The sequence below is a fragment of the Aspergillus brasiliensis genome (genome assembly GCF_001889945.1).
Source record: "Aspergillus brasiliensis CBS 101740 unplaced genomic scaffold ASPBRscaffold_8, whole genome shotgun sequence".
NCBI lineage: Eukaryota > Fungi > Ascomycota > Eurotiomycetes > Eurotiales > Aspergillaceae > Aspergillus > Aspergillus brasiliensis.
Window position 1 is genome coordinate 242631 of NW_027137449.1, and position 13887 is coordinate 256517.

The 13887-nt window shown below is 50.3% G+C and overlaps 4 protein-coding genes across 4 annotated transcripts; 3 read left to right on the top strand and 1 right to left on the bottom strand.

Annotated features, from left to right (window-relative positions):
• Positions 1–160: 160 nt before the first annotated feature.
• Positions 161–2482, bottom strand: ASPBRDRAFT_56177 (uncharacterized protein; the record flags this gene model as incomplete). Its single annotated transcript, XM_067627507.1, has 6 exons — positions 161–931; positions 982–1116; positions 1166–1653; positions 1722–1889; positions 1976–2141; positions 2357–2482. The coding sequence occupies 6 exons, from the start codon at positions 2480–2482 to the stop codon at positions 161–163; spliced, it is 1854 nt and encodes a 617-aa protein (XP_067477617.1).
• A 1931-nt stretch (positions 2483–4413) lies between these two features.
• Positions 4414–6006, top strand: ASPBRDRAFT_128909 (putative MFS transporter; the record flags this gene model as incomplete). The annotated part of the gene is made up of 2 exons (XM_067618099.1): positions 4414–4601; positions 4665–6006. The coding sequence occupies 2 exons, from the start codon at positions 4414–4416 to the stop codon at positions 6004–6006; spliced, it is 1530 nt and encodes a 509-aa protein (XP_067477618.1).
• Positions 6007–6531: 525 nt separating this feature from the next.
• Positions 6532–8393, top strand: ASPBRDRAFT_44527 (potassium channel family protein). The gene is made up of 2 exons (XM_067625217.1): positions 6532–6618; positions 6677–8393. The coding sequence occupies exons 1-2, from the start codon at positions 6599–6601 to the stop codon at positions 8268–8270; spliced, it is 1614 nt and encodes a 537-aa protein (XP_067477619.1). The 5' UTR covers positions 6532–6598; the 3' UTR covers positions 8271–8393.
• A 1953-nt stretch (positions 8394–10346) lies between these two features.
• On the top strand, positions 10347–11742 carry ASPBRDRAFT_44529 (uncharacterized protein). Its single transcript, XM_067625218.1, has 3 exons — positions 10347–10876; positions 11100–11249; positions 11325–11742. Exons 1-3 carry the CDS (start codon positions 10746–10748, stop codon positions 11365–11367), a joined length of 324 nt encoding a protein of 107 aa, XP_067477620.1. The 5' UTR covers positions 10347–10745; the 3' UTR covers positions 11368–11742.
• Positions 11743–13887: the final 2145 nt, after the last annotated feature.

The following is a 13887-nucleotide window of genomic DNA, read 5'->3' on the forward strand; positions in this document are numbered from 1 at the left end:
GTAGAGAAGCTGAGACCGAGATAGCAGATTCTGATATAGCTGCACCATGCACCAAATGTCATAAAAAGCCTACTCACCGGCATATGCGGAGACGGCCAAAGTTCGTGAATATGTACAATGGGATTCGTCCAGCGACCCCAAAAAGTCATCTTCCTATCCATCAAACTCCCGGGGCCAATTCAGGGGACTGGCTCCGTGGAGGTCCGGCCCGAGGAGAAATCTCGGACATGTTGCTCCCCCAAAGACCTAGGGCATGTCGTTTCTCAACCAATTTCAGCACCTCGTACATAAACTGCCGTTCAGGTCCTCCATCCGGGAACACCTCCCACGCCACCCTGACCGGAAACGCAAGTCGGTTAATCATGTTTCCCGGGGCGTTAAGGATGTACCATTGCAAGGACCGGCAGATGCCACAACCCAAGGCATACTGTTCCAGCGGCCCAACGCGATCTGTAGGTCGCGTATCGGCAGACGAGAGAATCAACCGCGTGGAATAATAGAGACACATGGTTTGTGCGAGACGGAGGTCCCGATAGACGAACATCGGAGGTGTGATTATACCGCCGGTGCGGAAGTCCCGGCAATGAAATCGAGGAAATGGGTCGTCCGGCGAGACTTCCACTTCCTGAGGTGGCCCGTCGGGGTTGTTATCGACCCATTGAACTTTCCATTGGCGGAAGCGGTTGGTCAGGTCAGCGACACCGCTCCATAGTGAGGCTTGCTTCACGCCAATCTCATGCGTGCTGTACATGTTCGATTTGAGAGCAGCCTCGATATCGTCGAATTGCCAAAGCAGAGCGGGGATTTCAACTGCCAGGTCTAGCAAGTAATGCAGAATGTCTCTCCGGCTAGGGTTGGCTGACCAAGGCAGGTTGATCCAGTCCTCGCTTGCAAGGGCGGAAGGGGTCCGGCTGACAATGGCTGCAGCAACCTGTTTTCAAATGAGCGAAGGAATTCGAGTCAAATAGACAGAAGACGTACCCAATAAGGACGCAGCTCGGTATACAGCAAATGTTCCACGCCATGGATGTGATTCTCTGGTCCTCGATGCTCGATCAGGCGCAGTGCACCGTGAACATGAGCAATCAGCGACACTTGTGTCGTTCGCTCTACACTCTACAAGCAGTCAGAATATTCCACAAAGTGCAAGATCGAAAGCTCATACCTCGAAAGCCATCAAAAGGGTGACCGTCACTAGCGTCGATTCAGCCTTGCTGCGCAGGGGATCTTGCAACGCTTGCTGCAAACTGCGCAGCACCCGAGGGTATAGCCGAAAACCAGCTGCCTCAATATTCTTATCCTGAACAGTCCGCCCAAAATATGCTATGGAGACGGATTCAAACGCGTCCACGAGAATCGGCGAGAACATGCGTATCTCAGCAGCCCGTCGTAGTGCGCCGGCCTGTCCCGTTTTAGAATGTACTACTGGACTGAAAGCATCCACAAAACGTTCGATAAACACTTCCAGCATTGGCTTCCATGATCCAATGTGACATATCGAATCATAGCTCGAGTCCTCGCTCTCTTCTGAGGAAGACCGACTGTCCCCATCACGGCCAGAGAGCGAGAATACCTCGTCTTCCGTATCCAGTGAATCGTCGTCGCTATCATATGAATTGGGGTGACGAAGAACGGCAGGACCACCCTCTGCTGCTGCACATGACATTGTTTAGCCCCCAAATCAATCGTCTATACCCCACCACGATGCGACGGACACCCACCTTCTGTTCCATCCAGCGGTCCCACCGGGATTGCCACTTCATTTGTTTCCCCGCAAGGCTTTCGGATTTGGGCGACGAGCCGATTGACGGCGTTTGGCGGGGCTGAGCGGATGGCGTTGACCAGGCTCTGTAGCTGAGCTCGTCGCCGTGAGGTCCGGATCCGGTGTTCTATAACAGTAACGTCAATAATTTCCTGCCGTAGAAGCACCTCCACACCCACCAAGACTATCCGGGCTCGGGATTGGGGCACGCACCAGAGTTATGAAGGCTGGCTTTTAGCTCACGGATTTCCTCCCGGAGATTACGGATCTCATCGGCTTGACTGATGGGTTGCAGGACATCTTCGGGACTGGTATCGTAGTGGCATTTGGACGGGTAGCCATGGGCACAGCATGCATGACAGGGCTGAACGCGATCACACTGTCTCTCATGATCGTCAATTAGGTAGGCTTACACACATGCAGGTAAGCCAGCAAAGTGCGTTGCACGGGCCTCCTCCCACCCAACTAGCAGCGCATTTCGCTCCATCTTCTTGCTTCCTCCATCATCCTATTTGTCTGGACGCTGGTCTTGTCTTTCATTTTCCCCCATAATGGAGACCCATGCCCACACCTTAGTATCGGGTCGGGACGCACCTTGACTTTCCGGAACCGGCAGGCCTTGCAGGATCGCAATTGACGGGTCAACTGAGCCGACGTAAGGGCGGGCTTACTCCGGATGTGGTCGGCGACCAAGGCTGGCTGCGAATCGTGGGTGGCCATGTGCGGCAAGCTTTGACGACGAGCTCCAGTCGTACCAGGCCACGATGTTACGATAGGGGAAGGTCAACGTCGAGCTTGAGCGGGAAACGGGGCCAACAGAACAGCGGGATCACAACCAAGCAAGATCTGGGCGGACATGGCCGAGTTCCTCCGAAATTCCCACCTTCGCTTACAGCGAGCCCCGCGACGACCTTTGTTGGCTGTGGCTTAAGGAGACCAATAACGAGTGGCGCTTGAGGCGACGGCGGCCGCAGAAGTGGGTTCGGTGGATGTACTAGTTAGTCGCCTTCAGGAGCTCTTCTTGGGATCACCGTTGGGGTCTTGATCATCGGTGAGTCGGGCATAGCGCGAATGGAAAGCTTCCAGAATTGCCACGGAAGATAGGAAGAATGGAACGGAGCGTAATCAGTGGTTAGGGGAAGAGGAGACATCCACTCAGTAGTTACTCCGTAGATGGTCGATGGTCGATGGTCGCCAACGGGAAATAGGCTCCAGCCTGAGGCACCAATCAGGCCGATCGGGGGGTTACTGGTTAGCGTCATCCAGAAAGCATAAACAGTAGATGATGAATTCTCCAGTTTAACTGTGCTCTGTTGAATCGGATTGACTTCGAAGGACAATTGAAGGTAGTTATAATTAGTACTACTCCGGTACAATGCTGACATGAGTGTTGAGAATTTGCGCTGTGATACTTGCTGCCCGAGCAAAATATATACTACTATACTATGCAAGTGGCAAATGTGGCACTGAGGAACTTCATCACGAAATACTCCTGAGTAACTGTAGTAAGTAGCCGTGTATTAGTGTGGAAGTAGAAGTTCCATCTGTTATAGCAATAACTATGCAGAGTCAAGTGAATGAAGAGATACCATCTCAGATGAGAGACAATAGTTGCTTGGTTAAATCCTTCTCCAACACGTGCCTAGCTCCTACATCACCTGACCGATAACCACATGACCCCCTCAAGGCCAAGCCAGCCAGCTGAACTCTCCTTGGCTTCTCCGTACTGCTCTGACCTAGTCGTGCCATGCTGCGTGGAACCGGCATCTCCCTTCTTAGGACGAAATGCCGATGGGGAGACGGGACGGCTGGAACCTGCCAGGTGTGACGACACCAAGAGCTTCGAGCTGACCTGCTGGCAGGAAGATCACCGATATTACCCCCCAGAACGTGGAGCTGCACGGAAATACTGCGAGCCAATCCTTATCGTTGGTGAGGGAAGCAAACACGGGAGCTCGACATTTTTGCCTGAATAGCCAGAAATACATTTCTCCCCGACAGGACTTGTATACAGCGAGCATGCTAATTGCGACACAAACGACGACTTCCCCCCGGGCATGGTGCCATGGATCAACAATCCCAACAGTCCTCAAGCACTGACCGCCAAGTATACGTCTCACGCTGAAGGCGGGGGTTGCAACAGACTTTCTCCAGTATTCGTTAGAGGATCAAAGATACGAAGCATTAGGGGAGGCCCGAGAGACACTGATGGGTTGATCAGCTCCACTTCCCCGGACGATGTCCGACAGGAGAGCTTCTGTCGCACGATGGATGAAGAAGAATAACACGGGACGTGGCTAGCGGCGTGGGGGTGAGAATCAGTTGAGCAGCTTCTGGTTCGAATCTTAATTGCCTTCCCCGCATTTGTGATGCTCCTCGGCACTTCGTGCGTCCAACCAGACGTCCGGATGGCCCAAGCTACATGGAAAGTTTCCCCCACGCCCGGCCCTTCCCCGGATTTGCTGGTGGCGGCATGCGTCTCATGTGTTTCCTGAAGCTCGTTCACCCCATACCAAGCATCAAGCTTCTTCGCTTTTCTCAGGGTATATATAGCTGAATCTTTCCCTCCTTCTATGATGGGATTCGCAACAGAACTGTTCGTGCATCCTGTCTCTCCCTGCGAACTTGACTTGCCTCCCTGAAGTATCATCATGGCGGAGGATGTCATCACCGACCATGACGCCATGGGCGAAAAGGCCGAGATCTCTCATGAGGAGGTTGTCCATTTGGCACAGTTGACGCAGGAGGAGAAGATTCTAGAGAGGCAACTACGGCGGCGGATTGACACCCTCATAATGCCGTTGGTAATCCTTGTTTATCTGATGAACTACATCGACCGGTACGTCTCAGGTTCTTGGCATTGAATGGTTATGAGTTGGACGTACTGACGTGTTTCTCAAAGAAATAACTACGCCGCTGCAAAGCTTCAAGGGCTAGAACAGGACCTCTCCCTTGATCAATCCAAGTACGAGACAGGACTGTCCATTCTATTTGTGGGCTATATCCTCATGCAGGTTCCATCAAACTTGCTCCTCAACTACATGGGCCGCCCCTCGCTCTACCTTGGTTTCTTCACCACAGCATGGGGCCTTGTGTCGGCCTTGACCAGCCAGGTCTCAAGCTACGGTGGCATCGTGGCCTGTCGATTTATTCTCGGCCTGGTAGAGGCACCATTCTTTGCCGGTGTGCTATTCTATCTCTCCAAGTGGTACACCAAGAAAGAGTTGGCCCTTCGCATGAGTATCTTCTACTCTGGCTCATTGCTCAGCGGTGCATTCGGAAACCTAATCGCTGCGGGAATTCTTAACGGATTGGCCGGCAAGAGAGGCATGTCAGCCTGGCAATGGTTGTACATTATCGAGGGTACCATCACTGTCGTGATCGGTCTCACCATCTGCGCTATACTACCCGACTTCCCTGATACCTGGAAACTGTTGTCGCCAGAGATGAAGCATATAGCCAATCGTCGCTTGGCCATTGAGGCAGCCGAAGCGGATGTCGACGACGGCGACAAAATGACCCAAGTCAAAGGTCTGAAGCTAGCCTTTACGGACGTCAAGACTTATGCTCTGGCTATTGCGTACATGTCTCTCACGGCCGCAAGTGGCTTCCAGAACTTCTTTCCCACTTTGACGGAGACCCTGGGATACAACCACATCATCTCGCTGCTCTTGGTAGCACCACCATACATATTCATGGTGATATACAGTCTCTTCCACTCCTATCTCTCTGATCGCTACGGTTATCGATTCTGGTTCTTTGTCGCCCCCGTCCCACTCACCATCGTGGGATTTGTTATTTTCATGACCACCCACTCCTTCGGGCCTCGGTACTTCTCCTTCTTCCTTATGATCTTTGTTTTTGCTCAAAACGGCACGCTATATTCATGGATCGCGAATGCCATTCCTCGGCCTCCTGCCAAACGAGCTGCCGCGTACGCGTTCATCAACTCGCTGGGGAACTCGGCCAGTATCTGGACCCCGTATACTTATTTGGAACGAGAGGCACCGTATTACTATACAGCTTTGGGGGTGTGCATTGGAATGCAAGTTCTCGGCACCATAATGGCAACGTTCCTGTACTTCCATCTGCGGTCGCAAAACAAGCGACTGGCACGCTTGGAGGATGAGGATGCGATTTTGACCGAGAAGGAGCTTCGTCGGCTACAGAAGACGGCGGATGTAGAGGGCATCGATGTTGCTGCTGCCCGTCGGCTCCAGAAGGGGTTCCGATATGTAACCTAGATATTGCAAGCATATCAATGAATGCTCTCTTTTTATTAGCCTAGAGTTTTTTTAACACTACTCCGGTTGTGCTGAAGTTTGAAAACAAATGCAATGGTAGTAGTATGTAAGGAGATCTGTATACGATTCACTTCAGTGTTTGTTTGGATGTATCGGAAGATGTCTAGAGCAAACAAACGAGCTTCCCAGGACTCAAATATTGTTATCTGCAACAGTGCTGCAGAGCGCACTCATGCTAGATCTTATACTAATATATACGCTGCCCGTTGTGGGATCGCGGGGACCCGTGATGTCAACCTCGTATCCCGACTCATGCGAAACTAACCACTGCATGTCTCGGATTTCGGCCTCCAATATCTTCGGTTCGGTTCACCAGCGCTGTCAACTAATGGAGATACTCGGTCGGAATGTCTCGGTGGTGGCTTACAACAACCAGCTTCCCTGTTCTGGCGGTATGTGCATCTCAATCGGATCAGTTGGCGATAATCGCTAAGATGTCCAGGGAACCATCAGCGCCTCGGCAGTGATTTTCAGTGTTTGTGCAGTTAGCCACGGATGGCAGGAAACGGTTTCTTCTACTGCAGCAGCTGTGATGATAGCTCAGCCTGCTTGGTGTGTCATTGATCTCGTCCAGAGGACTTCAATACATATCATCTAAGTAACCCAACAGGACCGTGACGCTCGAAGCCATATCGCTGGCACTCTCCGTGACAGCAAACCTCACCCTCCTGCTGACCATGCGGCTAAAATGGAACGCAGTGAGAGGATATCTCGCGACAGCACTCCTCTACTTCACATCCTCAATGCTCCTCCTCAGTCTCATCGGCGTGACCGTGCACCGACATCCCCAAAACACCACCCCTGAAACATGGAACTACACCCAGAACTTCTACTACAGCATCTTCGCCGCCGTTCTCTACCTCCTCATCGCAGGACTCTTAACCATCTACGCGTACAGCATCCGCACCATCCACCTAAGCCTCCAAGACCGCCGAACCATCGAAAACACCAGCATCGTCCTGCGCGCACTCGCCCTCGCGACATTCCTCCTCGGCGGCGCAGCCATCTACATCCCCATCGAAGGATGGTCCCTAACGGATGCACTCTACTGGTCCGCATACACCATCCTAACCGTGGGGATCGGCAACATCGTCCCGAAGACCCATCTCGGACGAAGTCTGCTATTCCCCTACGCTACAGGGGGAATCACCTGTCTGGGTTTATTCGTCAGTTCGATCGCCTCATTCTCAAGAAAGATAGGCGAGCTCCGGCTGGAGTTCGAGCTCGAACAAGAAGGTATTCATCTCCACAGCCACCACAACCATAAAACACCAGAAACAGGCCAATCTCCTCCTCCTCTTCCTCCTCCCCACCGAACCAACATCATCAAAATCAAACAAATCAAATCCCACTGGCAGCGCCGCCACCGCTGGATCATCTTCATCTTCTCCTCCTGCGCGTGGCTCCTCCTCTGGCTCGTCAGCGCGCGCATCTTCATGGCCTCGGAGCGGAGTCAAGGATGGACCTATTTCGAGTCCTTGTATTTCACGTTCGTGTCGCTGACCACCGTCGGATACGGGGATTTCTATCCGACGAGTAATCTGGGAAAGTCGTTCTTTGTGTTCTGGGCGCTGCTGGCGGTGCCGGTGATGACTACGTTGGTTGGAGTCGTGGGGCAAGTGGGGTTTCATACGGTGATTTATTTTGTGCGAAGGATGGGGAGGAGCTTATATTGGGGGAGGTGTGTAAGACGGGTGAGTGCGTTTCTGCACGGCAGAAGGTTGGATTTACCCGCTGGGGGTGGGTTGGATGTGAGGATACCGGGTCGGTATGGTGGTGGTGGTGATGAAGTCGCTATCGACATAGAACAACAGTCCTACCCGACTCCTGAACTACCTACTCTCCCAGTCGACAGACAGCACCCAGACCAGCACAACCTCCATCTAAGCGAAGAGATCAAAACCCTCGTGGACGTCCTGAGCGACGAAGGTAGCGAAATGGATCTACATCGTGAATGGACACGGATTGTGTCATTGCTCAGTATCGAGGGAGGCGAGAGAGGATTCACCGAGGGAGAAGGCTACAATGTTGTGGCAGAGAGTCATCGTCGGCAGGTGGTGAGAGAGATGATCGCCGCGAATCAATCGGCGACGGATAGAGACAAGGAGATTTTATGGATGATCAAGCTGCTGATTGAGAAGTTGTGCTTGTGTTTGAGGGGGGATGTAGGGTGTGAGATGGATGTCGATAGGGGGGATGTTTGAGTACGTATGCTCAGCCATCCCTTGCTGGGCAGGTAGGATGCATGCCAATCTCGACTGACTTATAGTTGTATACCAACCAAGGTAACTAATGTAGGTAGCTACATTCACTAATTTATAATCCACATAAACAGAGATAATAGTAGTACTTCAATGACGCGAGAGTATCCCTATTATTCCAGACTAGGAAGTAATCAATACATCGTAGTGCCCATACAGAGAGTAGCACCAGACTACTAGTAGCACCAAGTACTAGTGTTGTCAAAAAGCTCATCAATTCATAGTAGTTCTGCAAGTTTCCAGCTCTCTCTCTAGTGCATGTACAATCTAGGAATTAGTACTTCATTACTTCTTACCTCCTTTTCCCTCATGCTAAGAACGGGGGACTGCATAACCCACCGCATAATCCAACAATTGATTAGTTATGAAATGCATTATATCTACATTAGTCAGTAATCTTCCATTACACAGATTATGACGTATTATGCATGCAAATAAATATCATTACCTAATTATACACTATTCGCCTACCTAGTTATACGATGTCGCAGCATTGAAGATCGAACAAGCTCTGAAGTGCAAAGATGTATTCTCCAAACCGTTTTATAAAATTGTAGAAGACTTGCTTTTGATTTAGGTCGATGATTGTACAAGACCAGACTGCTTCTAATTTACTTACTCTGTTAGTTATCTAGTGGTAGGAGCTGAATGGCATGTCTCATTATACTACTAGAGGGGAAGGATCGATAAAAATTCATATTCTCATCATGGTGCTGGCTATACTGAGTACTTATTACTGCTGTTTACTCGCAGTAAGTAGCTTGTATGTGTAGTAAAATTGTAGGGTCGGTCTTGAATGAAAGCGTGATCGCACCGCCTGCTACTATATATTTTCATGAACTCTAGTATAGTTACTAGTAGTAGTACTACCGAATTGCTAGGCTGGGAGTAACTAGTTTCCGCTCACGACAGAGGGCAACAGGCTAGCGTTATATTACTATTGGGTAACATATCAAGTCTAAGAGCAGTAGATTGAATGCTTCAATTTACATCTACTAGTACAACCCAAAAGGATTGAGGAAAGACCTCTCTACTGTGTATGGGTGATCTTGGTAGTGGCCCGCCCGAGGATCTCCCGGTAGTAGCCGCCCGCCGTCATCTCGATTTCAAATCTCGCCTTCAAGCAATACTGAAGGCAAAGTGTGACGCCGACAATGTACACGTCCAGCATTACAAGTGGTGGATGAGCAGTTGAGTTTGCCAGCACCGATTTGAGTAACTTGGGTATTCTCCTGATACGCTGCAGCGTACAAAGCAAGAACACGAGCTAATTCTTCGGACGACCTTCCCTGGGTTGTTGCGGTTCTGGAACCTTTTGCTCAACGGACTGGCGGGCAGGAGTTTGGAACCCGTTCTTCTAGAGCCATGTGGCTGTCTAATGAACGGAAGCCAAAGCAAAATGACGTCGGTTGTTACTTTACCATCAACCAAGCTTGAGCACTGATCACCGCATTGAGAAGTACAGCTCGGTTGATTTGTTTTGGACGTGTAGCTAGGAATTCGAACCTTGGGTGAGGTATTTAGTACCATTGCGTTGGTGGTATGCAGGATGACCACCGAGGCCTTTTTTGGCAGGGTAGGACAGATAGCTGGGATGTTGCAGATTCGCATACTACCTTCGTATATACCTTCCGTGCCAGTAGCCCGAACATCAGTCCAAGCTGGCCTGTTTCTGATGCAGTGGAAAATGCCAGCGACCGGCATTCATTTGTCGTGGCAATGTGGGATGTCATTGGCCGAGGCAGAGGTGTCCTGGGAGAGTTTGCAGCAGACCAGAGCTGACACGACTCATCCATAGGTCCGTCTGCGCAAAGATTGGCATGTTCATCCCCGCAGATGATATCATCCCACATGGTTGATAAACAGAGCACCACCAATCCCACCACTGGCCGTAGTAAAACGGAGGGAGAAAAAGCAGAGGAAGTGCCCATCCCTTGCTTCCCCGGCCCTTTCTCTTCCTGTCCAATGATGCAGAGCGATGGCCATCACTTGTCTGGCGCGGGGACGTCAAGGCCGGGGGATGAGAGGGATGCCGATCCGGGGATTCGTCGATCGTGGCGGTGGCGGAGGACACTGGTCCGTTGTGGGATGGGAGCTGGAAAATTGGTCTCAGGGCAAACAATTTGGTTCGCTTGAAAATGGGAAGCTGTATTCCATAGAATGGTTTCAGTGTCGCCGGATTGAGTCGAGGAGGCCAAGTCACATGATGTTCACGGGACGATCAAGTTGGTTGTATATAATCAGCCAGTCGTCCATTGTCCATCTCACTCGTTCTTTCACTAGAATAACGCCACTGTTCAATTAGAGGTTTTCTGACTTGACATCTTGAATTCTACCGCAACGATCACTCTTTCCAACGACACCCGTGCTTTGCTTCAGCCTGAAGAGATAAGATACCCACCGATCTATACCATCATCATGTCGCCTCTCAGCCAAATGTCGCGTCCTCTTGTCCGCAGTTCCAGCAACATGCGATCCTTCTCGATTGCCGTACCTGCTCGACGCGAGGGACAAACAATCAGCCCCAAGCCCCGGGGATATCTGGCCGAGTAAGTGTGAAGCTGAACTGCTATCTACTATGTTCTGTGTTGGTTGTTTGTTCCCCTTTCGGCGGGCCGTGGGGACCACCGCCGGGCCCTGTTGCAATGACATCATGGATTGTTTCGGAGCACTGTGATCCACCCTTTCTTCAGCAATGACTTCTTCCTCTGGTCGCAAACAGTACACCCATCACCAGTAACACCCGCAGCTAACCGTCACATTCACCTGCAGCAAAGAGCCAATCACACGCCGTGAAGCCACCAGCGAACGATACTTTGTCAAGACCCAGTCAATGCAACCTGAACAGCCCGAGACATACCAAATGGTGCGGCAGAAGATGCTCGAACACCGTCGTCATCTCGACGAATTAGACCAATATCTGTGAGTTCATGACCCTCTCGTTCCTATCTTAGCAGCAAAGAGGAATGGATTGCTGACAGTTCTGTTTTGGTTCAGCCAAATTCTCAGTAGACAGCAGAAGACTGCAACCTATTACTAAGATGGGCTTGTGCTCTGCTTCATCGTTTATTGTTCTTTATCTTTGCTTTTGATGGAACCTTGATGGTTCCTCGTTCCCTACTTTAGCAACAAGCACCCAAACGGTCACGATGAGTTAGTTCCGAGTGAAGTAACTTGTGATTTCGGACCACCCCATACGAACCCCCGCCGGATTGTCAAGCAGGATCTTATGATGATGACAGTAAGGGGAATTGCGATATGGAGGGATTGGATTGAAGTGAATTGCATATGTATATAAGTACTACTACTGGTTCTGTGGTATGTGGTCTACGGACTAAGGTTATGGTGTGAATGAGAAATGTCACTGTTATTGTTATTTACTATAACTGGAACAAAAGCATAAAAGTATTCCAAGATTACACTAGCAAATAGCCGTAGTACAGATAATGAATATTTATTCATATGATAAATTTTGATTGAAAGGAGCCTTTTGTCCTTCCCTTTAAATCCTGCAAGTGTTGCACAAGCACCTCTTACTGCCAGGATCTAGGATTTAGGACGGTCGGAGGGCACTCATTAGTACAAAATCGTGACCAAGCACAGCTATTGACTATAGTTATGTATCACGAGATAGATATAGTACAACAACTCCAAAGATAGCTCAGTAGAACTATCCTGAATGCATCATCAGGCATCCACCTCAATTCAACTAATGTGTCGGGGGATCTTCATAGTAAGCACAAACTAAATCCAAGGCAGCCAAGGCAACCAGTCAGGTGGAACATTATTCCGTAATAAACAAACAACCGTTCGTACCTCTGTCCACAATGAACTGCATAAGTTTTATCTTATACAACGGACGTACAAGCTACTTAGTTGTGCTATGTGACTAGCTCTCTAACGTTCAGTTTGCGACCGTAGTCAATACGGAGAACGTAGTCACTAACATAAGGCTGATCGGGCTCGGAAGCGGCCCGGTCGGCAGGCTGGACAGCAAAGGGACAGCAAGGACAGCAGGGACAGCCACCACACCCTTTTCAGTTCGACTGCTTGCTGCAGCCTGCAGTGGAGGTCGCAACCACCCCCGAAAAGGGTATAGAGCCTCGGCAAGGTAACTATACGGACGGTGTCCGGAGATAAGAAAACTCTCCCTTCCAAGGAAAATACCGAGGGAGATCGGCACTTCGGAGGCTAGTATGAGCGAGGCTAGAATCTAGGGATTAGAAATGCCTTAATAGCCTTTCCTGAACAATGAGTTAGTGGTTTGACTTTGGTGGCGTTGCTCGTGTCAGATTGATGATCCAGGATTGACAGCTTGGTTTACTATTTTGGGGCTGGGACCGATGCGTCATTACAAGGATTCGATGCGTTTTATCTGATGTGATAATTGAGATGTAAGTAGTCCACTCGGCTAGACTAGGTTGTCACATGTTGGGTTGTGATGTATGTAGATAGTAGATGTACACATCAGTATGTATGGCTGCTGGGTGGCTGCATGTGAATACATCGGGTGAGATTTTAGAGCGAGGCGAAGTTGATAGCTCACTCCCTCATGTTCTTGGATTATTTAGTTCACGCAGATCGCGAGGGTATCTCCAGGATATCGTTTCATGGATTAGATAGAATATAGAGATGTAGATCTTGATCAAGAGGTTATTCAAGATGAATGAGAGCTTGGTGACACTCAACTGCATGTACTTGATCTCCATCAGTCCCTTCCTGTCCCACACATCATCGACCCTGAAAGTCCAAGGTCCAAGCTCCTAGACACGTTCCATGCTAAACGTTCTGGAACAGGACAATGGATCGCAGGCGCCACCAGGATCGGTAAGACAAAAAATTCCAGAGGCCGAAACAGTAGGCGATCGTGGTTAGGAGAGCCGCATGTTTCCGCTGAGTCATCGGATGGCCGCGAAGGCAAGTGTGACAGGGGGTACTGCACCAATAAGAATTCGCCTTGCATAACTTATCCGCTGACTAACCGGACAATCCAGGAGGCAGAATCCCGCCGGGCGGACATTCGGCCGTTTGATAGCGCCGACCTGACAAAGGCTCATCTTGATTGGCCACAGAGGTTGGCAGGGAACCACTCACCATCATGGATTCACCCAAAAGACCCACTCAATGCTCCCAAAGAGGAAAAATCAGCGGAAGTGGCCCGCGCCATAATCAAAAGAAAATAAGAAAAAGTAAATTTTCGCCGTGTAGAAGCCATGGAACGGGAGGCCGCGAACTATTTCCTACATTCTACTAGTCTAACTAGTCCAACAAGTGCTCTTCCTTACGTACCTCTTGTCCCCTGCACTGCCAAATGTGTCGGAATCCTCTGACTCAGCGGAGCTTTTCACGCCCCCGAAATGTCCGGTGAATCTCGGAGATGGCCTGGTTCCCGATTTCCTCAGGGAAGTTTTTTGGGCCCCCACACCGACTCCCTCCCCGGGCTGATGCTAAGAGTATATGAGCTTCTCGTCCCCCCCAACATGGCCCCGGTCGAAGTGACTATCCCTACTCCCGATTAACAGGGTGACCCTTGACTTTCACAGTATTGTCAAGCTCCACC

Bases quoted from the DNA above. Each gene is read 5' to 3' on its own strand.
- ASPBRDRAFT_44527 (XM_067625217.1), top strand. From the start codon at position 6,599: ATGATAGCTCAGCCTGCTTG. The intron at 6,619-6,676 runs GTGTGTCATTGA...GTAACCCAACAG, and splicing joins ATGATAGCTCAGCCTGCTTG to GACCGTGACGCTCGAAGCCA.
- ASPBRDRAFT_44529 (XM_067625218.1), top strand. From the start codon at position 10,746: ATGTCGCCTCTCAGCCAAATGTCGCGTCCTCTTGTCCGCAGTTCCAGC. The intron at 10,877-11,099 runs GTAAGTGTGAAG...ATTCACCTGCAG, and splicing joins CCCCGGGGATATCTGGCCGA to CAAAGAGCCAATCACACGCC. The intron at 11,250-11,324 runs GTGAGTTCATGA...GTTTTGGTTCAG, and splicing joins GACGAATTAGACCAATATCT to CCAAATTCTCAGTAGACAGC.